This window comes from Asparagus officinalis, chromosome 1, assembly GCF_001876935.1.
Source record: "Asparagus officinalis chromosome 1, Aspof.V1, whole genome shotgun sequence".
Classification (NCBI taxonomy): Eukaryota; Viridiplantae; Streptophyta; class Magnoliopsida; order Asparagales; family Asparagaceae; genus Asparagus; species Asparagus officinalis.
In genome coordinates, this window is record NC_033794.1 from 103,809,487 (window position 1) to 103,836,386 (window position 26,900).

At 45.2% G+C, this 26,900-nt stretch overlaps 2 protein-coding genes across 3 annotated transcripts in view; one reads left to right on the forward strand and one right to left on the reverse strand.

Annotated features, from left to right (window-relative positions):
• The window catches only part of LOC109828835 (protein DJ-1 homolog B), a 12,944-nt gene extending 2,494 nt beyond the window's left edge, over positions 1–10,450 (reverse strand). The window contains exons 1-6 of one of the 2 annotated variants that reach the window (XM_020395802.1): positions 10,383–10,450; positions 10,199–10,273; positions 10,004–10,129; positions 9,754–9,903; positions 9,486–9,668; positions 7,212–7,295 (exon numbers count right to left, since the gene is read on the reverse strand). In XM_020395802.1, coding sequence (XP_020251391.1) covers positions 7,212–7,295; positions 9,486–9,668; positions 9,754–9,903; positions 10,004–10,129; positions 10,199–10,273; positions 10,383–10,406 — 642 coding nt within the window. In that variant the 5' untranslated portion in view covers positions 10,407–10,450. Of the gene's footprint in view, positions 1–7,211; positions 7,296–9,485; positions 9,669–9,753; positions 9,904–10,003; positions 10,130–10,189; positions 10,274–10,382 lie in introns of both variants that reach the window. The other variant, XM_020395801.1, reaches the window with a different exon arrangement.
• The window catches only part of LOC109838552 (serine/arginine repetitive matrix protein 2-like), a 40,219-nt gene continuing 26,116 nt past the window's right edge, over positions 12,798–26,900 (forward strand). Inside the window, exons 1-57 of the mRNA XM_020406992.1 lie at positions 12,798–12,892; positions 12,996–13,540; positions 13,625–13,772; positions 13,851–13,989; positions 14,077–14,224; positions 14,303–14,450; positions 14,529–14,667; positions 14,755–14,902; positions 14,981–15,128; positions 15,207–15,345; positions 15,433–15,580; positions 15,659–15,806; positions 15,885–16,023; positions 16,111–16,258; positions 16,337–16,484; positions 16,563–16,701; positions 16,789–16,936; positions 17,015–17,162; positions 17,241–17,379; positions 17,467–17,614; positions 17,693–17,840; positions 17,919–18,057; positions 18,145–18,292; positions 18,371–18,518; positions 18,597–18,735; positions 18,823–18,970; positions 19,049–19,196; positions 19,275–19,413; positions 19,501–19,648; positions 19,727–19,874; positions 19,953–20,091; positions 20,179–20,326; positions 20,405–20,552; positions 20,631–20,769; positions 20,857–21,004; positions 21,083–21,230; positions 21,309–21,447; positions 21,535–21,682; positions 21,761–21,908; positions 21,987–22,125; positions 22,213–22,360; positions 22,439–22,586; positions 22,665–22,803; positions 22,891–23,038; positions 23,117–23,264; positions 23,343–23,481; positions 23,569–23,716; positions 23,795–23,942; positions 24,021–24,159; positions 24,247–24,394; positions 24,473–24,620; positions 24,699–24,837; positions 24,925–25,072; positions 25,151–25,298; positions 25,377–25,515; positions 25,603–25,750; positions 25,829–25,976. Coding sequence (XP_020262581.1) covers positions 12,798–12,892; positions 12,996–13,540; positions 13,625–13,772; positions 13,851–13,989; positions 14,077–14,224; positions 14,303–14,450; positions 14,529–14,667; positions 14,755–14,902; positions 14,981–15,128; positions 15,207–15,345; positions 15,433–15,580; positions 15,659–15,806; positions 15,885–16,023; positions 16,111–16,258; positions 16,337–16,484; positions 16,563–16,701; positions 16,789–16,936; positions 17,015–17,162; positions 17,241–17,379; positions 17,467–17,614; positions 17,693–17,840; positions 17,919–18,057; positions 18,145–18,292; positions 18,371–18,518; positions 18,597–18,735; positions 18,823–18,970; positions 19,049–19,196; positions 19,275–19,413; positions 19,501–19,648; positions 19,727–19,874; positions 19,953–20,091; positions 20,179–20,326; positions 20,405–20,552; positions 20,631–20,769; positions 20,857–21,004; positions 21,083–21,230; positions 21,309–21,447; positions 21,535–21,682; positions 21,761–21,908; positions 21,987–22,125; positions 22,213–22,360; positions 22,439–22,586; positions 22,665–22,803; positions 22,891–23,038; positions 23,117–23,264; positions 23,343–23,481; positions 23,569–23,716; positions 23,795–23,942; positions 24,021–24,159; positions 24,247–24,394; positions 24,473–24,620; positions 24,699–24,837; positions 24,925–25,072; positions 25,151–25,298; positions 25,377–25,515; positions 25,603–25,750; positions 25,829–25,976 — 8,618 coding nt within the window. The remainder of the gene's footprint in view (positions 12,893–12,995; positions 13,541–13,624; positions 13,773–13,850; positions 13,990–14,076; positions 14,225–14,302; positions 14,451–14,528; positions 14,668–14,754; positions 14,903–14,980; positions 15,129–15,206; positions 15,346–15,432; positions 15,581–15,658; positions 15,807–15,884; positions 16,024–16,110; positions 16,259–16,336; positions 16,485–16,562; positions 16,702–16,788; positions 16,937–17,014; positions 17,163–17,240; positions 17,380–17,466; positions 17,615–17,692; positions 17,841–17,918; positions 18,058–18,144; positions 18,293–18,370; positions 18,519–18,596; positions 18,736–18,822; positions 18,971–19,048; positions 19,197–19,274; positions 19,414–19,500; positions 19,649–19,726; positions 19,875–19,952; positions 20,092–20,178; positions 20,327–20,404; positions 20,553–20,630; positions 20,770–20,856; positions 21,005–21,082; positions 21,231–21,308; positions 21,448–21,534; positions 21,683–21,760; positions 21,909–21,986; positions 22,126–22,212; positions 22,361–22,438; positions 22,587–22,664; positions 22,804–22,890; positions 23,039–23,116; positions 23,265–23,342; positions 23,482–23,568; positions 23,717–23,794; positions 23,943–24,020; positions 24,160–24,246; positions 24,395–24,472; positions 24,621–24,698; positions 24,838–24,924; positions 25,073–25,150; positions 25,299–25,376; positions 25,516–25,602; positions 25,751–25,828; positions 25,977–26,900) is intronic.

Consider the following 26,900-nt stretch of genomic DNA (forward strand, 5'->3'; position numbering starts at 1 on the left):
TTGCAGTTAACATGTTCCTGGACCTATTTGAAATTTCCAATCAATGTTTTAAATATCAAATATTGGGAAAATATCGGATGGGCAAAACTTATAAAGGATTGCAAATATCAGGAAAATATCAGGGATATGCGGTAAATATCGGAATGCTATAACGAATGTTTGCATGTATAGTACAATGCACTAAAATGTAATCTCAATATACTTAATGAAATCTAAGCATACAAAATGCACATAGTATATGTTTAGGATAACTAATCAACCTTGTAAAATAGACAAAAGTACAAATCTAACTATATTTTTTTGCCACAAGCCTTATCAAAGGATATATCGAGGGATATATCAGACCATGTCGGGGATATTTAAAACAATGTTTCCAATTGTGTTCGACTTATGATTTCTGTAACCAAAGATTTCTATAACAATTCCGCTCTTCATAGAAATAGTTTGTGAATTGCGATATTTTTTTAGAAGATCGTTTTATAAGTGTGGCACATGAATATTTTTTCTTGAGCTAAGCTTTTTTGGCTCACAGAAACTTTAAGATGTTTCTCTGCAATTGAATATTTTGTCTTGAAATATGCTTTTTGACTTTCAAAAACTTTCAAGAGGTTTCTTTGCAAATTTCTATTAGAACTTTAGTAAACTGACTTCTAATCTCTTTTTTTTTAACTTCGAGGATTGTTATGTAAGAAAGATCATGCAAGTAATTATTATTATTATTATGCTTGAATTCTTCAACATTTTTTATCCGGTTTGATGATAATTACATGTAGCTATCCACAAGCTTTTGGCTGAGAAATTATTGAAACTTTATAAGCTAAATCATATGCCTACAACTGAGATATTTAACTGGTCAAAAGCAACAAAGATAAGTTCTTTTTTCTTTTTCTTTTTTTAAAATTTTTTGCAAGGTGAAGTTACCTATTTAATATATACAACGTCCAACTATGATATGGAATATGTGCATAAACATAAATTTGTTCTTATAGGAAGCCAAAGTCATTCGTAAAGTTTTTGGGACGCCAAAGCAATCAAATTTGTGGATGTTGAAGCAATCCAAATTTTGGGGATGACAAAGTGATCCGAGTTTTCGGGATGCCGAAGCAATTTGAGTTTTGAGGATGCTGAAGCGTTTCGAGTTTTGGGGATGATGAAGCAATCTGAGTTTTGGGGATGCCAAAGCGCTTCAAATTTTGGGGATGCCAAAGTGACCCAAGTTTTGGGGACACCGAAGCGACCCGAGTTTTGGGGACGCCGAAGCAATCCGAGTTTCTGGGAATTTCGGTTACTCTTATGGAGGCTGAAGTGATCCTAGAGTATAGTTTATTGTTAATTCCAATGACTCTCATGGATGCCGAAGCGATACTAGAGTTTAATTTGTTAAAACGTCGTCGTCGCCAAGGGCTCTTATGGATGTCGAAGCAATCCTAGAGTATAAACTCATTGAATCGTCGTCATCACTAATGACTCTTATGGATGCCAAAGCAATCCTAGAGTATAACTTGTCGAAGCATAGTCGCTGATAACTCTTATGGATGTTGAAGCAATCCTAGAGTATAACTCATCGAAACATCATCGTCAATAACTCTTACAGATGAAGAAGCAATCCTAGAGTAAAACTTGTCGAATCATCATCGCCGATAACTCTTACGGATGATAACCCTTACAAATGTCGAAGCAATCCTAGAGTATAACTTGTCGAATCATCGTCGCCTATAACTCTTACGGATGCCAAAGCAATCATAAGAGTATAGCTTGTTCAAAATGAACCGCCAAGGTGGATCGCCGATGAGTGTCCTTTGATGATGGGGATAGCTTGAGGGACGACGGTGTACTCCAATGGCAATATCAGCTTGATGAGAAATGAAATATTAAGGAATATAAAGTTTTATACAGATTGTTAGATATGAAAAAAAAAACAAAGTTAAGAAAAAAGAAATAGATAACTAACCCTTTTCTTCACTGTCTTCGATTGCTCCTTTCTGATCTTTAGTAATGATAATAGAGTTGAGTTCACTAAAAATTTTCTTAATTACTTAGGAAATTTCTTGAGGGACTGGGAGTGGGAGCTCATCCTATTCTCTCTCTCTCCCCTTTTTTTTCTTTGGTTCATTCTGCATGTGTGTGGATAAGACCTCTTCTTGTTGGGTATGGAGTCGGATATATAGAAGAGAAAGGATAACATGAGAATGAGGGATTGATTGAGAGATTGCTGGATAAGTTGAGGTGGTTGGCCATATTGAGAGAATTAAGGGAGGATGGTATCTGCAGAGGGACTAGTTAGCATATTAGGGTTGTTAATTGAGAGAGTAGTGGAAGGATTAGAAAGGAAGTGGGATTAATTGGGTGAATCTTTAGGGTAGTAGGACACTGGGACTGGGTATTAGTGATTTGGAGTTGTGCGAAAAGGGAGAGAAATGAAAAAAAATAGCGTGGGATTTGAATTTGAGACCTAAAGAGTAGAAAGTCAACGTATCCACCATTATGTTAAGGATCCTACATAACTAATATAAAAACAAAAATATGTGCATATATCATATTGAGGCATTGTTTGACTATGTCTTATAACGATAACGATATAAGGATCAAAGCCTTGCATATTCCGATTATATGCCAATCAATCAATACGACAAAACGATAATGATAACGATATAAAGCTCAAAGCCTTGCATATTCTGGATATATGCCGATCAATCAATATCAATTAACACTATGGTTCCTTTGCAGTGTTACCAATCATTAAGCATGAAACTAAAGTGTGTATGCAAGATGCATGAATTTGCCAATTATGAGTATAACAAAATCAAACAATGAACGATCAATAAATCCTTTGCATATAATGAAAGAAAACATTATAAAACATAAAATTCGACATATAAAGTGACATTAAAACGTAGTAATATATGAAAAAATAATAACTTATACATTAATCTCACCTTGACGATACCTCTCCTTTAGACATTAAAATTTTCGAACATCGGATGCAACTTCCAAATGGAGGCTCAATCCCTATTCATAAGCATCGATATATAAATATATATTCTTTTATTCTGATGTTTATCCATAAGATAAGCTCGTGCACATTTTTCTATAAATATATATATTTTTAATTCTTAGGCTTATCCATAAGATAAGATTGTGCACATTTTTTCGTAAATATATATATCTTTAAGTCTTAAGCTTCTCCATAAGATAAATTAGTGCACGTTTTTCTGTAAATATATTTTTAATTCTTAGGCTTATCCATAAGATAAGCTTGTTATTACATTTTGCATAAACGCCCTCTTTGTTCCTATATTTATATGTTTTATTTTTAATGTACAATATTTTCCAAGACAAAATTCTCTTTCCCCAAATTCTAATTACGAGTCAGCTTTCATCCATTCCTTGCAGCAATTCCTCTCTAAACTTCTGCTGGATCTTGAAAAGGTGATTAATAGAAGGGTGAGCTATACTAGCCAAGTGAAATCATTAAAATAAGTCATGTAATTAAAAAAATCTATAGCAATGATAAGTAAGAAAGATCAATTGGAAATCGGGACGCTTTCAATACATGAAATGCAATTCTCGTCAATAAATGAAATGCAAAACACTCTAGTAACCACCTTACCTGTCGATTCCACGATAAAACAATAACGATATAAGGCTCAAAACCTTGCATATTCTGGTTATATGCCGATCAATCAATATGATAGAACGATAACGATATAAGGCTCAAAGCCTTGCATATTCCGATTATATGCCAATCAATCAATACGATAAAACGATAACAATATAAGGCTCAAAGCCTTGCATATTCCAATTATATGTCGAATTGCCGATCAATCAATTCAATAAAACGATAACGATAACGATAACGATAAGGCTCAAAGCCTTATCAATATCAATTAACACTGATGGTTCCTTTTCAGGGTTACCAATCATTAAGCATGATACTGAAGTGCATGCAGGATGCATGAATTTGCCAATTATGATTATAACAAAATCAAACAATAAACTATCAATAAATTCCTTGCATATGATGAAAAGAACATTGTAAAACATAAAATTCGGCATATAAAGCATCATTAAAATGTGGTAATATATGAAAAATATAATAACCTATGCCTTAATCGCACCTCGGTTTAGACACTAAAATTTTCAAACTTTGGATACAATTTTCAAATGAAGGCTCAGTCCCTATTAATACGCATCGATATATTTTTTTAATACATAAGATAAGCTTGTGCATATTTTTCCATAAATATATATTTTTAATTCTTAGGCTTATCCATAAGATAAGCTTGTGCACGTTTTTTCGTAAATATATCTTTTTAATTCTTAGGCATCTCCATAAGATAAGTTTGTGCATATTTTTTCGTAGATATATATTTTTAATTCTTAGGCTTATCCATAAGATAAGCTTGTGCACGTTTTCCATAAATATATATTTTTTAATTCTTAGGCTTATCTATAAGATAAGCTTGTGCACATTTTTCCGTAAATATATATTTTTAATTCTAGAATGTAACACCCCACCTTAATATTATTGTTATACATAAGTATACATTAAAATAAAACAGATAAATATAGGAACAAAGATGGCGTTTATGCAAAATGTAATAACAAGCTTGTCTTATGGATAAGCCTAAGAATTAAGAATATAAATTTATGAAAAAACGTGCACAAGCTTATCTTATGGATAAGCCTAAGAATTAAAAATATAAATTTACGAAAAAACGTGCACAAGCTTATCTTATGGACAAGCCTAAGAATTAAATATATATATTTACGAAAAAACATGCACAAGCTTAAATTATTGTACTAGTCTCACGCGAATTATGAGATAATGCTAATGTGGGGTGTGACAACTTGGTATTAAAGCAAAGGTTAATAAATCTAGTTAAAAGCCAGGATAGGATCCTCAACCTATAGGTTAGGTGCATTTAAGATGTTATATTGTTGTCATTAACCTATGTTGTGTTGCAGGAATGGCTAACTCAGCAAGTACTATTACAAATAGTATTAATCCAAATAGACCTTGTCCATGTGGAAAATTATTCACCAACGAAGAAGTTATAGAGATAGTGACTCAAAGAGATGCTTATATATGGGAGCGCACATACACACGTGAAACTACTGAGTCTATGATGGAACAAACCCTATACCAATACATAGAGGATATTCTGCAGGAACGTAATGATTTCGCTCAAGAAAATCATGATCTTAGGCGCTACACTGCACAATTACAAATTGAAAGGTTACATGTGCTTGAAAAATTAGAAAAGGTAAGGAAAAACACCAATCCCAAAATTGTTGTAATCCCATCAAGGTCCAAAGAACTAGAGGATGATCCAGAGTTGGAGCCAAAAGAAGAAGCAAGAAGAGGCCATTAATTTCTATGATACTTCTTTCACTTTTTTTAACCTTTCTAGTTCAAAAAGATCTCTCTCTCTCTTACATTAGGTAAGAGCCCAAAATGAATTCTTCTAAGCGAAAATTCCATATGCTTTATTAATTGCTAACCAAAGGCATAAACCCTAGAACTTTTTTGTAAATAGCACTGATGAATAAATGATCCTATTCTCTTTCATCATTTGAAACAAGCATGTGCGATTTTTTGGAGGCTGAATGGCATTTACACTTATTTCTTCCATGTATCAACAGGACTAGTACAACTTACAAAAGAAATTTCATTGCAGCTATAACCTATGCGGCTGCATATGAGAAGTACCTTTACATGCAAATGGTTGACCAAATGTCACTAATACCTTTGAGTGTAAACGGTTGAGGAAGTGTTAGTAAGTTCACTTCAGAACAATATGTGCACTGGATGGGGGCCGTTATACAGTGTAAAGGAACATAAGAATTTCAGTGCAATAATTCTATTATTAAAATGCTCACTAGTTACAAACTTACAATTTTATAAGATGTTCCATCTTATCAGATGTTCATACATTTAAAGACCTAACCTAATAGTTAATTATATCAAATCAAGGAACTCTAGTCAGAAGGTAGAACTTCAATTAATGATTTCAAGGAAACAATCATGTATACCCAATAAACTACTCTCAGTTGAAGTTAAAATGCAATGAATCCCTCCTAAATCTGAAGCCACAGACACATCAGAACTATGCAATCATAGAAGACTGAACAAATTGACTAACAGACAAACAACATGAAAACAAAATTTAGCAATATAGATTTTGTGAGGCATTCATTAAATTGAAACAAAAAAGGAAAGCTGTCCTTAGTTTCATGATCACTTAGAAAAGAAGACAACATAGGATAATTCTAAGTTAAACTTGAAGAACTACAGAATATATCATTGCACATTCATCTCGTTTGTTATTCAGACAGTTGTTTAAGCTTTAGACTGCAAACTGCAGATTGTGCCTTAGAAATATGAAAATCTACATTTTGTCATAGTACTATAAATAAGGTTATTCTGAAGCTGCAAAGCCAGCTCAAGGGTCGGTCTGTGAATGATTAAGTGACTTTATCAGATGATACTGGGTTGCACGGATACGGGTGCTGGTGACTGGTGTGGACACGGACACTGGACACAACAAATTTGTAAAAAATAGGCTATGGGGACACACACAATCATACACAATAATAAATTAATAATTTACATTAGATCATATATTGAATTAAAATATTTATAACATTTGTATGTTTCTTTTCTTATTTATAACAATTAAAAATCAAGTTAAATCAAACTAAGAATTAAGGTTTACAACAAAAGTTGTTTAAATAATAATTTTTAAAAAAGTCGTTCCACTCAAACGTCGCAACTTAAATAAAACTGCACGTTAGATAAAAGTAAACAGAAAACTTAAAAATAATCGCTGCTCAAATAAAAAAAACACAGTTTGCATAGAGATTTTTTTTTCTTTAAAGAATTGTAGCTTTGACTCGCGGGTCTGTTCAACACGTGTTGGGCATGGATACAGTACCCAAATGGAAGTGTCCAGGTAACATAGGTATGATATGAAAGGAGTTATAAAAGAACTCTATGCATGACATGGTAAAAGTCGATGAAAAGATAAAACACAGTAACTTTTCAAGATAGAAAAGGGGAAAATATACACCCAGGATTTAGACACGACAGACATGTTAAGCTGAAAACATAAGGAGACAAACACAGCAAAGATATACCAGAAGATGTACGCTCCAACATCAAGAACAATGAAATTCAAAACAATACGCATCCATATTCAAAGCGTTACCTGAGGTGTGTCATGGTCATATTTCCACTCCACGGGATTCAGCTCCATCATAGTGTAGTCCTCCCCATGATGAGGACGGGTCACCTATCCAGATAATCAATGTAGTGCTCAACATGATTGGACTTCAGATATGACGGCTGAAAAATAATAACAAACAGAACCTTGTCCTGTGTACATTACATCAGAACGACAACAAATCCATGCATGACAAGGAAGTGTCAGCATTTGACACATTGCTCGCAAAATGTACACAGCATTTAATGGGTCAAGTTCCAAACACATTCTTATGAGAGACCATAAATGTCAATAAGTGAAAAGAAACTAGCTTTGCATCACGTGCCTACAAAATGGATAATTGAAAACAGGAAGAGAATTCAAACCCTACCTCATGCTGTGCACTTTAAGCCCTTGCAACCAACTTCTATTAGACTTGAGACATCCTAAGCCATGGACTTAAAACAACTTTCTCCTTCAAACTTACCTTTCATAAGAATGGATTGTTGAAAACAGGAAGAGGGTTCAAAGTGTTAGCCTGCTACTAACCCTGAAAACTTACATAGCAATTTATAACAGAGACGAAAAACCTTTCACGGAAATGGATTGTTGTAAACAGGAAGAAGATTTAGAGTGCCAGCTGTGCTACTAAACTTGAAAGGTTACATTCCAATTTAAACTGGAAATGGAAACATGCTCACTACGACCTTAAGAGTAATTTTCAATCACTATTTAGTGATTACTTGAAGAAATGAAAGAAAACTAATAGCATATCATATCTTTCATATAATTGCACATCAAGATGAAAAAGATGATCTTTGGATTTAGGTAAGAAAGATCTTCATCTCTTTATCTAGGACAGAAAAGTGAAAGATGACCTTCCATTTCATATCCTAATTATCCAAAATTGTCAACTTTGTAAGATTGAGTTTGTTGGATAAGTAAAGTAACAATTTCATCACTTAAAAGCTCCAGTATTTGACCATATCTCAGGATCTTATTCTTAATTTCCGGTACTTTATTGCCCATATAAATGCATCTTTCCGTAAAGTCTGAAATGAACATTTCTAAAGGAATGCCTTTTGAATTTATATGATAGCTCAATTCATACCTAATGAGAACCAAATCTGACTTGTCTGCTAACTTTGATCATGCCCTACGTGGAAATTCACACTCAGGTCGAATCCAATTTAGAAAGTTAGTTGCAATTCACTCAGTTGCGTTTGGTTAGGTCATCTCATGTTCATGTTTAAACTTGGTTTTCCCTGCGACCCACCCAAATCCATACCTAGCCTATGTGGCCACCGGATTTGAAATCTAGACCGAATATGTGATCCCCTTTTAAGTGTCAGGCTGGGGTGTTCTCAACAACACTGCTTTTAAAAAGTTTCCGCTTATCCATTTTGATATTATACATTGGTATATTTTTTTCATGTTGGCTACGAATTGTCTAATAATACTGTACATTGGTATATTTTCTTTTAGATGTTTGTGCTTATGCATCTGATGCAGCATCAAGACTGCATCAGCATCTTAATACTGCAACATTGACATTTTAGTTGACCTCAATTTTTCTACATGTTGATTCCTAATCATCAAATAATCTTATTGGTAAAGAATGGCTATTGGTTAATCCATTCCCGAACAGTCAAGATCCATGATATTTAAACGTCTGTTCAAACTTCAAACATCTTCATAACTGCTTTCTTTTGCCTCATACCACATCCAAATTGATAACAAGAATACCTAATTCTAAAGACTATACCAGGTCGAAATCATCCTTGTCAGTTGGATGTAATGCAAAAAATCCCCTTTATTCCTAAGAATTATTACCTTATATTAAAAAACTTATTTAAAATGGCATAATTATAGTCGAAGCCAAATTAAGTAAATGTAAAAAAAAATGTAATAGGGCGATAAATGATCATTAGCTAGTGTAGTTAACACTTGACTCCATTGTATAAATGGTATTCCTTAGATGATGAAATTTGTTCAATGCATGCACAATGTAAGGATATAAACACGCATAGAGATTTTTCCTTTTACTATTATCTTTTCCACAGCTTAAACAAAGGATTAGATAAAGTTGACACCATATAGTATTTACTATTGACCATAAGCAAAAAAAACTAAAAAACTGGAAAAGAATTGATGGGTCTTATGCATCTTGTTAAAAGTTTTAAACTCCATCTGAAAAGTCTTCCATAGATGAAAATGAAATATACATCATGCACACACAATCGCAGGATACTAACTACAGAAAGCATAGAAGGCAATTACCATAGGTCCCGCAACTTCTTCAGATTTCTCTTTGCCATAAAGCATCTCAATCAATGCCAAGGAGAACTCGATAGCCGTCCCTGCTCCCCGGCTTGTAACCACCTTCCCGTCAACTTGAACCCTAGATTCCACTTTTGTCACATCCGCTGGTAACTTATCCATGAAAGCAGGATAACAAGTAGCCTACATAACAAAAGAAAATTCATCTTTCAAACTATCCTTGCATAAAATTCGATTTCTTTAGCATATTGATTCAATTCAATCTCACTTTCAATCCTTTAAGCAGACCCCAAGATCCCAATGCAACTGCCGGGGCTGCACAAATCGCCGCATTAATCCCTCCGCTCTCTGATTGCTTTCTAACCATTTCCTCCAACACTTCACAATCTCTTAGGCTAGCTGAACCAGGCATTCCTCCCTAAAACAAAAACAAACCCCAAAATTTAGCCCAAAAACATCTTGCAAGCATCTAAAAGGAAGGGGGGCAAAATATCAAATCTTGTGATTTTGAGACTAACGGGAAGCGCGATGAGATCAAAGGAGGAGCCTTTGCAATCGGAGATGAGGGAATCGGCGACGAGCTTGATCCCCCAGCAGGCGTCGACGCGGAGATCGGAAGCAGCTGAAGCGACGGTGACGTCAGCTTGATCCCCCAGCAGGCGTCGACGCGGAGATCGGAAGCAGCTGAAGCGACGGTGACGTCAGACGTCAGCGCCGGAGCGGCGGAGAACGTCGATGGTGATGACGGCCTCCATCGGCTCCGTTCCGTCGGCGATGGGGACCAGGACCTGAGATTCAATTTCGAATCAAAAGAGGGGCTTCAATCAATTAATAAAGTGAAGAGTGCTATATATATATATATAGAAAGAGAGAGAGAGAGAGAGAGAGAGATTTGACCTTTTTCGAGGGAGAGGAAGCCATCGTCGACGAGACGGTTGAGGATCGGCGGGCGAGATAGAGGCGAAGAATTTTGAGGGTGGTGGCGTGCCCTGGTCGGGGAGTAGGAAAGTGAAGGCGGCCTCCTGCTGAGGTTTTTGAAGAAAGGGAGGTGGAGAGGGGTGAAGTGACGCGTGGCCATCAGGAATCGTGCGGGATGTTTCTAGAGAGAGAGGGGGGAGCGAGTCATGGGCTTTATCATATAGTGAGGAGTAGCACGGGTGCAGATGGATCGAGTTATTGTGATCAGTTTTGGTCATCTTCGATCAAACCAATTTAGAATTGGAAATGAGCCAGGTTGCGACCAACTTTTTTTGGCTTTTTTAAAGGGAATTCAGACCATCGATATCAATCCCAAAGAGTGGTGAAGGGGTACCTCTAAACACACGCCCTCTAGTATTTTAAGGGATTAATTTTTCTGTGGGTGCTCCACAAGAGAGTTAAAGTCTACTATTCATAGATAGTTTATCAACTCGGTTAGATCCTCTTGGCTGATAATTTTTTTATTGATAGATATACTCCTTTAAATCTTGGATGAATTACACTTGCATACCTTATTATTTACCCAATGTTGCACATAAAACACCTTAGTTGCAAGTGGTTTTACTTAAATATCCTAAAATTTTATAAAAGTTGCATTTTACTTGGTTATGCACGTGTGAAAATTTTCCAATATGGTACTCACATGTAGGCCTGTCCATCCGGGCCGGGCCGGGCCGGGCTCCGGGCCGGCCGGGATTTTTTTATTTTTATTTTTAAATTTTAAAAAAACAATAAAACATAAAAATTATATTTATATAATAGTATATATATATATATTCATACTCTTATATAAATATAATTATATATGTACATATAAGTTTATGTTTATATATATGTATAGATATATAAATATATATTTATACTCTTATATGTATTTATACTATTATATAAATATACTTATATATGTACATATAAGTTTATGTTTATATATGTGTATATATAAGTATACTTATATACTAAGAGAGAGAGAGTATAAATATATATATAAGAGAGAGTATACACTGTACACATATATAAGAGAGAGCATACTTATACATATATATAATTATATAAGAGATATAAACATATATAAGAGAGAATATACTTATATTTATATATACTTATATACTAAGTAGCCCAAAGTATTCATGTCATTCAATATATGTATATGTATATATATATATACACACACACTGACACATATATACATATATTATACATGAACAAATTGTAAATACTTATAGTAATTACATAAACAAATTGTATTATACATAAACACACACACACATATATAAACTTATATACACACACATATAGTATACATATATAAGGGAGAGTATACTTATACATTATACTTATATATACTTATATAAGAGAGAGTATACTTATACATATATATAATTATATAAGAGATATAAACATATATAAGAGAGAATATACTTATATTTATATATACTTATATACTAAGTAGCCCAAAGTATTCATGTCATTCAATATATGTATATGTATATATATACACACACACTGACACACATATACATATATTATACATAAACAAATTGTAAATACTTATAGTAATTACATAAACAAATTGTATTATACATAAAAACACACACACATATAAACTTATATATACACACATATATTATACATATATAAGAGAGAGTATACTTATATATACTTATACATATATTATACATATATAAGAGAGAGTATACTTATACATTATACTTATATATATATATATATATGAACAAATTGAGTAATTTTGAGTAATTTTGATACTGGAACAAATTGAGTAATTTTGATACTGGAATAAATTGAATACTGGAATAAATTGCAGAAGAAATTATGGCTGGAACAAATTGCCTGGAACAAATTACATAAAGTGTGATATACAATAAGGGCCTGGAACAAATTCAGTAATTTTGAGTAATTTTGATACTGGAATAAATTGCCTTTTGTATGAACAAATTGAGTAATTTTGAGTAATTTTGATACTGGAACAAATTGAGTAATTTTGATACTGGAATAAATTGAATACTGGAATAAATTGCAGAAGAAACCCTGAACATTGTTGATAATCAGGGTTTTCTTTGTGAGGTATTAAAACCCCCCTGAACATTGAAACCCCCCTGCATTTGGCCTTGGTTCGTGTCATACGAGTGCTTAGGGTTTTTTTCCGGTGATTTGAGGCTGATTTTCTTACATTGACCACTTGAATGCTAACTGAAAATTTCATTCATTGCTTTGTTTTTTCTAATTCTCAGTTCTTAAATTTTCTTTGGCAGTCATTTTGGTCTTGTCTTCTGGGGAGCAATTTCTCAGTGCTTTCAGGGGGTAAAAAGAACACAAATGGCTGAACCTGGTGATAGTAGCGAAGATGTTCATGGTGATAGTTTCAACAATAACGATTTCATGCCTTTTCCAACAACGATGCCTGTTTCAAGGTACCTCATTAATGTCATGAATTTCGCTGACATGAAATATGTTGTTTGAAATAGTAACGTTGAGTAACATTATATATTGACCCCCAATTATCTTTATTTTCAGAATGCAAAATGGTGAAAAACCGTGTTTAGGAATGAAGTTTAGTAGTCATGAAGAGGCCTACAACTATTATAACTCGTATGCTTTGATGATGGGATTTGGAATCAGAAAAAGCTCAGTGAATTACTCCCAGAAAGATAAACAAGTGTTGAATAGAAAATTTGTTTGTGACAAAGAAGGTTATAGATCTAATAAAGACAAGAGAGATATAGGGAAATATATCAATCATCGGCGAGAGACCAGAGTTGGCTGTAAAGCAATGATGAGAATAAAATTATTGGAGGATAAAACATGGGAAGTTGTAGGTTTTATTGAAGATCATACAAACCACATGCTCAGTAGTCCAGATAAAGCAAAGATGCACAGGTCACAACAACAATTTCATAGAAGTAAAAGGTGTAAAAAAATTATTCAATGTTTGCAAGAAGAAGGTATTACTCCTTCCACTATTTCTCGTGTTATTAACGCGACAAGTGGAAGAGAAGATGAATCAGTGACACCACAACAATGCATTGACTATATGAAAACTCAAAGGCATAACAATATTGGTAATGAATGTATATCTGTTATCCAATATTTTCAAACTTCCAGTCTCTTAATTGTTTTTTTTTTTGCATCTTCGTGCTTGTCAGGTCTCACGTCGGAGCTCCCGCCGAAGCCCCCCTCGAAGTCCGGTCGTCGAACCCCCTCCCCCAACTCTCGACGCTCAAGCTCGTGGCCCCCATCGAAGCTCCGACGCCGAGGATCTGGTTCCGATCCCCCGCCGACCAAGTCTAACAGGTCAGTTCTTCCCCATGAACATCTCACTCTCTTCCAGTCTCTTAATTGTTTTTTTTTTTGCATCTTCGTGCTTGTCAGGTCTCACGTCGGAGCTCCCGCCGAAGCCCCCCTCGAAGTCCGGTCGTCGAACCCCCTCCCCCAACTCTCGACGCTCAAGCTCGTGGCCCCCATCGAAGCTCCGACGCCGAGGATCTGGTTCCGATCCCCCGCCGACCAAGTCTAACAGGTCAGTTCTTCCCCATGAACATCTCACTCTCTTCCAGTCTCTTAATTGTTTTTTTTTTTGCATCTTCGTGCTTGTCAGGTCTCACGTCGGAGCTCCCGCCGAAGCCCCCCTCGAAGTCCGGTCGTCGAACCCCCTCCCCCAACTCTCGACGCTCAAGCTCGTGGCCCCCATCGAAGCTCCGACGCCGAGGATCTGGTTCCGATCCCCCGCCGACCAAGTCTAACAGGTCAGTTCTTCCCCATGAACATCTCACTCTCTTCCAGTCTCTTAATTGTTTTTTTTTTTGCATCTTCGTGCTTGTCAGGTCTCACGTCGGAGCTCCCGCCGAAGCCCCCCTCGAAGTCCGGTCGTCGAACCCCCTCCCCCAACTCTCGACGCTCAAGCTCGTGGCCCCCATCGAAGCTCCGACGCCGAGGATCTGGTTCCGATCCCCCGCCGACCAAGTCTAACAGGTCAGTTCTTCCCCATGAACATCTCACTCTCTTCCAGTCTCTTAATTGTTTTTTTTTTTGCATCTTCGTGCTTGTCAGGTCTCACGTCGGAGCTCCCGCCGAAGCCCCCCTCGAAGTCCGGTCGTCGAACCCCCTCCCCCAACTCTCGACGCTCAAGCTCGTGGCCCCCATCGAAGCTCCGACGCCGAGGATCTGGTTCCGATCCCCCGCCGACCAAGTCTAACAGGTCAGTTCTTCCCCATGAACATCTCACTCTCTTCCAGTCTCTTAATTGTTTTTTTTTTTGCATCTTCGTGCTTGTCAGGTCTCACGTCGGAGCTCCCGCCGAAGCCCCCCTCGAAGTCCGGTCGTCGAACCCCCTCCCCCAACTCTCGACGCTCAAGCTCGTGGCCCCCATCGAAGCTCCGACGCCGAGGATCTGGTTCCGATCCCCCGCCGACCAAGTCTAACAGGTCAGTTCTTCCCCATGAACATCTCACTCTCTTCCAGTCTCTTAATTGTTTTTTTTTTTGCATCTTCGTGCTTGTCAGGTCTCACGTCGGAGCTCCCGCCGAAGCCCCCCTCGAAGTCCGGTCGTCGAACCCCCTCCCCCAACTCTCGACGCTCAAGCTCGTGGCCCCCATCGAAGCTCCGACGCCGAGGATCTGGTTCCGATCCCCCGCCGACCAAGTCTAACAGGTCAGTTCTTCCCCATGAACATCTCACTCTCTTCCAGTCTCTTAATTGTTTTTTTTTTTGCATCTTCGTGCTTGTCAGGTCTCACGTCGGAGCTCCCGCCGAAGCCCCCCTCGAAGTCCGGTCGTCGAACCCCCTCCCCCAACTCTCGACGCTCAAGCTCGTGGCCCCCATCGAAGCTCCGACGCCGAGGATCTGGTTCCGATCCCCCGCCGACCAAGTCTAACAGGTCAGTTCTTCCCCATGAACATCTCACTCTCTTCCAGTCTCTTAATTGTTTTTTTTTTTGCATCTTCGTGCTTGTCAGGTCTCACGTCGGAGCTCCCGCCGAAGCCCCCCTCGAAGTCCGGTCGTCGAACCCCCTCCCCCAACTCTCGACGCTCAAGCTCGTGGCCCCCATCGAAGCTCCGACGCCGAGGATCTGGTTCCGATCCCCCGCCGACCAAGTCTAACAGGTCAGTTCTTCCCCATGAACATCTCACTCTCTTCCAGTCTCTTAATTGTTTTTTTTTTTGCATCTTCGTGCTTGTCAGGTCTCACGTCGGAGCTCCCGCCGAAGCCCCCCTCGAAGTCCGGTCGTCGAACCCCCTCCCCCAACTCTCGACGCTCAAGCTCGTGGCCCCCATCGAAGCTCCGACGCCGAGGATCTGGTTCCGATCCCCCGCCGACCAAGTCTAACAGGTCAGTTCTTCCCCATGAACATCTCACTCTCTTCCAGTCTCTTAATTGTTTTTTTTTTTGCATCTTCGTGCTTGTCAGGTCTCACGTCGGAGCTCCCGCCGAAGCCCCCCTCGAAGTCCGGTCGTCGAACCCCCTCCCCCAACTCTCGACGCTCAAGCTCGTGGCCCCCATCGAAGCTCCGACGCCGAGGATCTGGTTCCGATCCCCCGCCGACCAAGTCTAACAGGTCAGTTCTTCCCCATGAACATCTCACTCTCTTCCAGTCTCTTAATTGTTTTTTTTTTTGCATCTTCGTGCTTGTCAGGTCTCACGTCGGAGCTCCCGCCGAAGCCCCCCTCGAAGTCCGGTCGTCGAACCCCCTCCCCCAACTCTCGACGCTCAAGCTCGTGGCCCCCATCGAAGCTCCGACGCCGAGGATCTGGTTCCGATCCCCCGCCGACCAAGTCTAACAGGTCAGTTCTTCCCCATGAACATCTCACTCTCTTCCAGTCTCTTAATTGTTTTTTTTTTTGCATCTTCGTGCTTGTCAGGTCTCACGTCGGAGCTCCCGCCGAAGCCCCCCTCGAAGTCCGGTCGTCGAACCCCCTCCCCCAACTCTCGACGCTCAAGCTCGTGGCCCCCATCGAAGCTCCGACGCCGAGGATCTGGTTCCGATCCCCCGCCGACCAAGTCTAACAGGTCAGTTCTTCCCCATGAACATCTCACTCTCTTCCAGTCTCTTAATTGTTTTTTTTTTTGCATCTTCGTGCTTGTCAGGTCTCACGTCGGAGCTCCCGCCGAAGCCCCCCTCGAAGTCCGGTCGTCGAACCCCCTCCCCCAACTCTCGACGCTCAAGCTCGTGGCCCCCATCGAAGCTCCGACGCCGAGGATCTGGTTCCGATCCCCCGCCGACCAAGTCTAACAGGTCAGTTCTTCCCCATGAACATCTCACTCTCTTCCAGTCTCTTAATTGTTTTTTTTTTTGCATCTTCGTGCTTGTCAGGTCTCACGTCGGAGCTCCCGCCGAAGCCCCCCTCGAAGTCCGGTCGTCGAACCCCCTCCCCCAACTCTCGACGCTCAAGCTCGTGGCCCCCATCGAAGCTCCGACGCCGAGGATCTGGTTCCGATCCCCCGCCGACCAAGTCTAACAGGTCAGTTCTTCCCCATGAACATCTCACTCTCTTCCAGTCTCTTAATTGTTTTTTTTTTTGCATCTTCGTGCTTGTCAGGTCTCACGTCGGAGCTCCCGCCGAAGCCCCCCTCGAAGTCCGGTCGTCGAACCCCCTCCCCCAACTCTCGACGCTCAAGCTCGTGGCCCCCATCGAAGCTCCGACGCCGAGGATCTGGTTCCGATCCCCCGCCGACCAAGTCTAACAGGTCAGTTCTTCCCCATGAACATCTCACTCTCTTCCAGTCTCTTAATTGTTTTTTTTTTTGCATCTTCGTGCTTGTCAGGTCTCACGTCGGAGCTCCCGCCGAAGCCCCCCTCGAAGTCCGGTCGTCGAACCCCCTCCCCCAACTCTCGACGCTCAAGCTCGTGGCCCCCATCGAAGCTCCGACGCCGAGGATCTGGTTCCGATCCCCCGCCGACCAAGTCTAACAGGTCAGTTCTTCCCCATGAACATCTCACTCTCTTCCAGTCTCTTAATTGTTTTTTTTTTTGCATCTTCGTGCTTGTCAGGTCTCACGTCGGAGCTCCCGCCGAAGCCCCCCTCGAAGTCCGGTCGTCGAACCCCCTCCCCCAACTCTCGACGCTCAAGCTCGTGGCCCCCATCGAAGCTCCGACGCCGAGGATCTGGTTCCGATCCCCCGCCGACCAAGTCTAACAGGTCAGTTCTTCCCCATGAACATCTCACTCTCTTCCAGTCTCTTAATTGTTTTTTTTTTTGCATCTTCGTGCTTGTCAGGTCTCACGTCGGAGCTCCCGCCGAAGCCCCCCTCGAAGTCCGGTCGTCGAACCCCCTCCCCCAACTCTCGACGCTCAAGCTCGTGGCCCCCATCGAAGCTCCGACGCCGAGGATCTGGTTCCGATCCCCCGCCGACCAAGTCTAACAGGTCAGTTCTTCCCCATGAACATCTCACTCTCTTCCAGTCTCTTAATTGTTTTTTTTTTTGCATCTTCGTGCTTGTCAGGTCTCACGTCGGAGCTCCCGCCGAAGCCCCCCTCGAAGTCCGGTCGTCGAACCCCCTCCCCCAACTCTCGACGCTCAAGCTCGTGGCCCCCATCGAAGCTCCGACGCCGAGGATCTGGTTCCGATCCCCCGCCGACCAAGTCTAACAGGTCAGTTCTTCCCCATGAACATCTCACTCTCTTCCAGTCTCTTAATTGTTTTTTTTTTTGCATCTTCGTGCTTGTCAGGTCTCACGTCGGAGCTCCCGCCGAAGCCCCCCTCGAAGTCCGGTCGTCGAACCCCCTCCCCCAACTCTCGACGCTCAAGCTCGTGGCCCCCATCGAAGCTCCGACGCCGAGGATCTGGTTCCGATCCCCCGCCGACCAAGTCTAACAGGTCAGTTCTTCCCCATGAACATCTCACTCTCTTCCAGTCTCTTAATTGTTTTTTTTTTTGCATCTTCGTGCTTGTCAGGTCTCACGTCGGAGCTCCCGCCGAAGCCCCCCTCGAAGTCCGGTCGTCGAACCCCCTCCCCCAACTCTCGACGCTCAAGCTCGTGGCCCCCATCGAAGCTCCGACGCCGAGGATCTGGTTCCGATCCCCCGCCGACCAAGTCTAACAGGTCAGTTCTTCCCCATGAACATCTCACTCTCTTCCAGTCTCTTAATTGTTTTTTTTTTTGCATCTTCGTGCTTGTCAGGTCTCACGTCGGAGCTCCCGCCGAAGCCCCCCTCGAAGTCCGGTCGTCGAACCCCCTCCCCCAACTCTCGACGCTCAAGCTCGTGGCCCCCATCGAAGCTCCGACGCCGAGGATCTGGTTCCGATCCCCCGCCGACCAAGTCTAACAGGTCAGTTCTTCCCCATGAACATCTCACTCTCTTCCAGTCTCTTAATTGTTTTTTTTTTTGCATCTTCGTGCTTGTCAGGTCTCACGTCGGAGCTCCCGCCGAAGCCCCCCTCGAAGTCCGGTCGTCGAACCCCCTCCCCCAACTCTCGACGCTCAAGCTCGTGGCCCCCATCGAAGCTCCGACGCCGAGGATCTGGTTCCGATCCCCCGCCGACCAAGTCTAACAGGTCAGTTCTTCCCCATGAACATCTCACTCTCTTCCAGTCTCTTAATTGTTTTTTTTTTTGCATCTTCGTGCTTGTCAGGTCTCACGTCGGAGCTCCCGCCGAAGCCCCCCTCGAAGTCCGGTCGTCGAACCCCCTCCCCCAACTCTCGACGCTCAAGCTCGTGGCCCCCATCGAAGCTCCGACGCCGAGGATCTGGTTCCGATCCCCCGCCGACCAAGTCTAACAGGTCAGTTCTTCCCCATGAACATCTCACTCTCTTCCAGTCTCTTAATTGTTTTTTTTTTTGCATCTTCGTGCTTGTCAGGTCTCACGTCGGAGCTCCCGCCGAAGCCCCCCTCGAAGTCCGGTCGTCGAACCCCCTCCCCCAACTCTCGACGCTCAAGCTCGTGGCCCCCATCGAAGCTCCGACGCCGAGGATCTGGTTCCGATCCCCCGCCGACCAAGTCTAACAGGTCAGTTCTTCCCCATGAACATCTCACTCTCTTCCAGTCTCTTAATTGTTTTTTTTTTTGCATCTTCGTGCTTGTCAGGTCTCACGTCGGAGCTCCCGCCGAAGCCCCCCTCGAAGTCCGGTCGTCGAACCCCCTCCCCCAACTCTCGACGCTCAAGCTCGTGGCCCCCATCGAAGCTCCGACGCCGAGGATCTGGTTCCGATCCCCCGCCGACCAAGTCTAACAGGTCAGTTCTTCCCCATGAACATCTCACTCTCTTCCAGTCTCTTAATTGTTTTTTTTTTTGCATCTTCGTGCTTGTCAGGTCTCACGTCGGAGCTCCCGCCGAAGCCCCCCTCGAAGTCCGGTCGTCGAACCCCCTCCCCCAACTCTCGACGCTCAAGCTCGTGGCCCCCATCGAAGCTCCGACGCCGAGGATCTGGTTCCGATCCCCCGCCGACCAAGTCTAACAGGTCAGTTCTTCCCCATGAACATCTCACTCTCTTCCAGTCTCTTAATTGTTTTTTTTTTTGCATCTTCGTGCTTGTCAGGTCTCACGTCGGAGCTCCCGCCGAAGCCCCCCTCGAAGTCCGGTCGTCGAACCCCCTCCCCCAACTCTCGACGCTCAAGCTCGTGGCCCCCATCGAAGCTCCGACGCCGAGGATCTGGTTCCGATCCCCCGCCGACCAAGTCTAACAGGTCAGTTCTTCCCCATGAACATCTCACTCTCTTCCAGTCTCTTAATTGTTTTTTTTTTTGCATCTTCGTGCTTGTCAGGTCTCACGTCGGAGCTCCCGCCGAAGCCCCCCTCGAAGTCCGGTCGTCGAACCCCCTCCCCCAACTCTCGACGCTCAAGCTCGTGGCCCCCATCGAAGCTCCGACGCCGAGGATCTGGTTCCGATCCCCCGCCGACCAAGTCTAACAGGTCAGTTCTTCCCCATGAACATCTCACTCTCTTCCAGTCTCTTAATTGTTTTTTTTTTTGCATCTTCGTGCTTGTCAGGTCTCACGTCGGAGCTCCCGCCGAAGCCCCCCTCGAAGTCCGGTCGTCGAACCCCCTCCCCCAACTCTCGACGCTCAAGCTCGTGGCCCCCATCGAAGCTCCGACGCCGAGGATCTGGTTCCGATCCCCCGCCGACCAAGTCTAACAGGTCAGTTCTTCCCCATGAACATCTCACTCTCTTCCAGTCTCTTAATTGTTTTTTTTTTTGCATCTTCGTGCTTGTCAGGTCTCACGTCGGAGCTCCCGCCGAAGCCCCCCTCGAAGTCCGGTCGTCGAACCCCCTCCCCCAACTCTCGACGCTCAAGCTCGTGGCCCCCATCGAAGCTCCGACGCCGAGGATCTGGTTCCGATCCCCCGCCGACCAAGTCTAACAGGTCAGTTCTTCCCCATGAACATCTCACTCTCTTCCAGTCTCTTAATTGTTTTTTTTTTTGCATCTTCGTGCTTGTCAGGTCTCACGTCGGAGCTCCCGCCGAAGCCCCCCTCGAAGTCCGGTCGTCGAACCCCCTCCCCCAACTCTCGACGCTCAAGCTCGTGGCCCCCATCGAAGCTCCGACGCCGAGGATCTGGTTCCGATCCCCCGCCGACCAAGTCTAACAGGTCAGTTCTTCCCCATGAACATCTCACTCTCTTCCAGTCTCTTAATTGTTTTTTTTTTTGCATCTTCGTGCTTGTCAGGTCTCACGTCGGAGCTCCCGCCGAAGCCCCCCTCGAAGTCCGGTCGTCGAACCCCCTCCCCCAACTCTCGACGCTCAAGCTCGTGGCCCCCATCGAAGCTCCGACGCCGAGGATCTGGTTCCGATCCCCCGCCGACCAAGTCTAACAGGTCAGTTCTTCCCCATGAACATCTCACTCTCTTCCAGTCTCTTAATTGTTTTTTTTTTTGCATCTTCGTGCTTGTCAGGTCTCACGTCGGAGCTCCCGCCGAAGCCCCCCTCGAAGTCCGGTCGTCGAACCCCCTCCCCCAACTCTCGACGCTCAAGCTCGTGGCCCCCATCGAAGCTCCGACGCCGAGGATCTGGTTCCGATCCCCCGCCGACCAAGTCTAACAGGTCAGTTCTTCCCCATGAACATCTCACTCTCTTCCAGTCTCTTAATTGTTTTTTTTTTTGCATCTTCGTGCTTGTCAGGTCTCACGTCGGAGCTCCCGCCGAAGCCCCCCTCGAAGTCCGGTCGTCGAACCCCCTCCCCCAACTCTCGACGCTCAAGCTCGTGGCCCCCATCGAAGCTCCGACGCCGAGGATCTGGTTCCGATCCCCCGCCGACCAAGTCTAACAGGTCAGTTCTTCCCCATGAACATCTCACTCTCTTCCAGTCTCTTAATTGTTTTTTTTTTTGCATCTTCGTGCTTGTCAGGTCTCACGTCGGAGCTCCCGCCGAAGCCCCCCTCGAAGTCCGGTCGTCGAACCCCCTCCCCCAACTCTCGACGCTCAAGCTCGTGGCCCCCATCGAAGCTCCGACGCCGAGGATCTGGTTCCGATCCCCCGCCGACCAAGTCTAACAGGTCAGTTCTTCCCCATGAACATCTCACTCTCTTCCAGTCTCTTAATTGTTTTTTTTTTTGCATCTTCGTGCTTGTCAGGTCTCACGTCGGAGCTCCCGCCGAAGCCCCCCTCGAAGTCCGGTCGTCGAACCCCCTCCCCCAACTCTCGACGCTCAAGCTCGTGGCCCCCATCGAAGCTCCGACGCCGAGGATCTGGTTCCGATCCCCCGCCGACCAAGTCTAACAGGTCAGTTCTTCCCCATGAACATCTCACTCTCTTCCAGTCTCTTAATTGTTTTTTTTTTTGCATCTTCGTGCTTGTCAGGTCTCACGTCGGAGCTCCCGCCGAAGCCCCCCTCGAAGTCCGGTCGTCGAACCCCCTCCCCCAACTCTCGACGCTCAAGCTCGTGGCCCCCATCGAAGCTCCGACGCCGAGGATCTGGTTCCGATCCCCCGCCGACCAAGTCTAACAGGTCAGTTCTTCCCCATGAACATCTCACTCTCTTCCAGTCTCTTAATTGTTTTTTTTTTTGCATCTTCGTGCTTGTCAGGTCTCACGTCGGAGCTCCCGCCGAAGCCCCCCTCGAAGTCCGGTCGTCGAACCCCCTCCCCCAACTCTCGACGCTCAAGCTCGTGGCCCCCATCGAAGCTCCGACGCCGAGGATCTGGTTCCGATCCCCCGCCGACCAAGTCTAACAGGTCAGTTCTTCCCCATGAACATCTCACTCTCTTCCAGTCTCTTAATTGTTTTTTTTTTTGCATCTTCGTGCTTGTCAGGTCTCACGTCGGAGCTCCCGCCGAAGCCCCCCTCGAAGTCCGGTCGTCGAACCCCCTCCCCCAACTCTCGACGCTCAAGCTCGTGGCCCCCATCGAAGCTCCGACGCCGAGGATCTGGTTCCGATCCCCCGCCGACCAAGTCTAACAGGTCAGTTCTTCCCCATGAACATCTCACTCTCTTCCAGTCTCTTAATTGTTTTTTTTTTTGCATCTTCGTGCTTGTCAGGTCTCACGTCGGAGCTCCCGCCGAAGCCCCCCTCGAAGTCCGGTCGTCGAACCCCCTCCCCCAACTCTCGACGCTCAAGCTCGTGGCCCCCATCGAAGCTCCGACGCCGAGGATCTGGTTCCGATCCCCCGCCGACCAAGTCTAACAGGTCAGTTCTTCCCCATGAACATCTCACTCTCTTCCAGTCTCTTAATTGTTTTTTTTTTTGCATCTTCGTGCTTGTCAGGTCTCACGTCGGAGCTCCCGCCGAAGCCCCCCTCGAAGTCCGGTCGTCGAACCCCCTCCCCCAACTCTCGACGCTCAAGCTCGTGGCCCCCATCGAAGCTCCGACGCCGAGGATCTGGTTCCGATCCCCCGCCGACCAAGTCTAACAGGTCAGTTCTTCCCCATGAACATCTCACTCTCTTCCAGTCTCTTAATTGTTTTTTTTTTTGCATCTTCGTGCTTGTCAGGTCTCACGTCGGAGCTCCCGCCGAAGCCCCCCTCGAAGTCCGGTCGTCGAACCCCCTCCCCCAACTCTCGACGCTCAAGCTCGTGGCCCCCATCGAAGCTCCGACGCCGAGGATCTGGTTCCGATCCCCCGCCGACCAAGTCTAACAGGTCAGTTCTTCCCCATGAACATCTCACTCTCTTCCAGTCTCTTAATTGTTTTTTTTTTTGCATCTTCGTGCTTGTCAGGTCTCACGTCGGAGCTCCCGCCGAAGCCCCCCTCGAAGTCCGGTCGTCGAACCCCCTCCCCCAACTCTCGACGCTCAAGCTCGTGGCCCCCATCGAAGCTCCGACGCCGAGGATCTGGTTCCGATCCCCCGCCGACCAAGTCTAACAGGTCAGTTCTTCCCCATGAACATCTCACTCTCTTCCAGTCTCTTAATTGTTTTTTTTTTTGCATCTTCGTGCTTGTCAGGTCTCACGTCGGAGCTCCCGCCGAAGCCCCCCTCGAAGTCCGGTCGTCGAACCCCCTCCCCCAACTCTCGACGCTCAAGCTCGTGGCCCCCATCGAAGCTCCGACGCCGAGGATCTGGTTCCGATCCCCCGCCGACCAAGTCTAACAGGTCAGTTCTTCCCCATGAACATCTCACTCTCTTCCAGTCTCTTAATTGTTTTTTTTTTTGCATCTTCGTGCTTGTCAGGTCTCACGTCGGAGCTCCCGCCGAAGCCCCCCTCGAAGTCCGGTCGTCGAACCCCCTCCCCCAACTCTCGACGCTCAAGCTCGTGGCCCCCATCGAAGCTCCGACGCCGAGGATCTGGTTCCGATCCCCCGCCGACCAAGTCTAACAGGTCAGTTCTTCCCCATGAACATCTCACTCTCTTCCAGTCTCTTAATTGTTTTTTTTTTTGCATCTTCGTGCTTGTCAGGTCTCACGTCGGAGCTCCCGCCGAAGCCCCCCTCGAAGTCCGGTCGTCGAACCCCCTCCCCCAACTCTCGACGCTCAAGCTCGTGGCCCCCATCGAAGCTCCGACGCCGAGGATCTGGTTCCGATCCCCCGCCGACCAAGTCTAACAGGTCAGTTCTTCCCCATGAACATCTCACTCTCTTCCAGTCTCTTAATTGTTTTTTTTTTTGCATCTTCGTGCTTGTCAGGTCTCACGTCGGAGCTCCCGCCGAAGCCCCCCTCGAAGTCCGGTCGTCGAACCCCCTCCCCCAACTCTCGACGCTCAAGCTCGTGGCCCCCATCGAAGCTCCGACGCCGAGGATCTGGTTCCGATCCCCCGCCGACCAAGTCTAACAGGTCAGTTCTTCCCCATGAACATCTCACTCTCTTCCAGTCTCTTAATTGTTTTTTTTTTTGCATCTTCGTGCTTGTCAGGTCTCACGTCGGAGCTCCCGCCGAAGCCCCCCTCGAAGTCCGGTCGTCGAACCCCCTCCCCCAACTCTCGACGCTCAAGCTCGTGGCCCCCATCGAAGCTCCGACGCCGAGGATCTGGTTCCGATCCCCCGCCGACCAAGTCTAACAGGTCAGTTCTTCCCCATGAACATCTCACTCTCTTCCAGTCTCTTAATTGTTTTTTTTTTTGCATCTTCGTGCTTGTCAGGTCTCACGTCGGAGCTCCCGCCGAAGCCCCCCTCGAAGTCCGGTCGTCGAACCCCCTCCCCCAACTCTCGACGCTCAAGCTCGTGGCCCCCATCGAAGCTCCGACGCCGAGGATCTGGTTCCGATCCCCCGCCGACCAAGTCTAACAGGTCAGTTCTTCCCCATGAACATCTCACTCTCTTCCAGTCTCTTAATTGTTTTTTTTTTTGCATCTTCGTGCTTGTCAGGTCTCACGTCGGAGCTCCCGCCGAAGCCCCCCTCGAAGTCCGGTCGTCGAACCCCCTCCCCCAACTCTCGACGCTCAAGCTCGTGGCCCCCATCGAAGCTCCGACGCCGAGGATCTGGTTCCGATCCCCCGCCGACCAAGTCTAACAGGTCAGTTCTTCCCCATGAACATCTCACTCTCTTCCAGTCTCTTAATTGTTTTTTTTTTTGCATCTTCGTGCTTGTCAGGTCTCACGTCGGAGCTCCCGCCGAAGCCCCCCTCGAAGTCCGGTCGTCGAACCCCCTCCCCCAACTCTCGACGCTCAAGCTCGTGGCCCCCATCGAAGCTCCGACGCCGAGGATCTGGTTCCGATCCCCCGCCGACCAAGTCTAACAGGTCAGTTCTTCCCCATGAACATCTCACTCTCTTCCAGTCTCTTAATTGTTTTTTTTTTTGCATCTTCGTGCTTGTCAGGTCTCACGTCGGAGCTCCCGCCGAAGCCCCCCTCGAAGTCCGGTCGTCGAACCCCCTCCCCCAACTCTCGACGCTCAAGCTCGTGGCCCCCATCGAAGCTCCGACGCCGAGGATCTGGTTCCGATCCCCCGCCGACCAAGTCTAACAGGTCAGTTCTTCCCCATGAACATCTCACTCTCTTCCAGTCTCTTAATTGTTTTTTTTTTTGCATCTTCGTGCTTGTCAGGTCTCACGTCGGAGCTCCCGCCGAAGCCCCCCTCGAAGTCCGGTCGTCGAACCCCCTCCCCCAACTCTCGACGCTCAAGCTCGTGGCCCCCATCGAAGCTCCGACGCCGAGGATCTGGTTCCGATCCCCCGCCGACCAAGTCTAACAGGTCAGTTCTTCCCCATGAACATCTCACTCTCTTCCAGTCTCTTAATTGTTTTTTTTTTTGCATCTTCGTGCTTGTCAGGTCTCACGTCGGAGCTCCCGCCGAAGCCCCCCTCGAAGTCCGGTCGTCGAACCCCCTCCCCCAACTCTCGACGCTCAAGCTCGTGGCCCCCATCGAAGCTCCGACGCCGAGGATCTGGTTCCGATCCCCCGCCGACCAAGTCTAACAGGTCAGTTCTTCCCCATGAACATCTCACTCTCTTCCAGTCTCTTAATTGTTTTTTTTTTTGCATCTTCGTGCTTGTCAGGTCTCACGTCGGAGCTCCCGCCGAAGCCCCCCTCGAAGTCCGGTCGTCGAACCCCCTCCCCCAACTCTCGACGCTCAAGCTCGTGGCCCCCATCGAAGCTCCGACGCCGAGGATCTGGTTCCGATCCCCCGCCGACCAAGTCTAACAGGTCAGTTCTTCCCCAAACCTACCTCACTCTCTGCCAAAATTTTGTAAGAAATTGAATACGAATAAATTGTGCAGAAGAAATTATGGCTGGAACAAATTGCCTGGAACAAATTACATAAAGTGTGATATACAATAAGGGCCTGGAACAAATTCAGTAATTTTGAGTAATTTTGATACTGGAATAAATTGCCTTTTGTATGAACAAATTGAGTAATTTTGAGTAATTTTGATACTGGAACAAATTGAGTAATTTTGATACTGGAATAAATTGAATACTGGAATAAATTGCAGAAGAAACCCTGAACATTGTTGATAATCAGGGTTTTCTTTGTGAGGTATTGAAACCCCCCTGAACATTGAAACCCGCCTGCATTTGGCCTTGGTTCTTGTCATACGAGTGCAACGGGTTTTTTTCCGGTGATTTGAGGCTGATTTTCTTACATTGACCACTTGAATGCTAACTGAAAATTTCA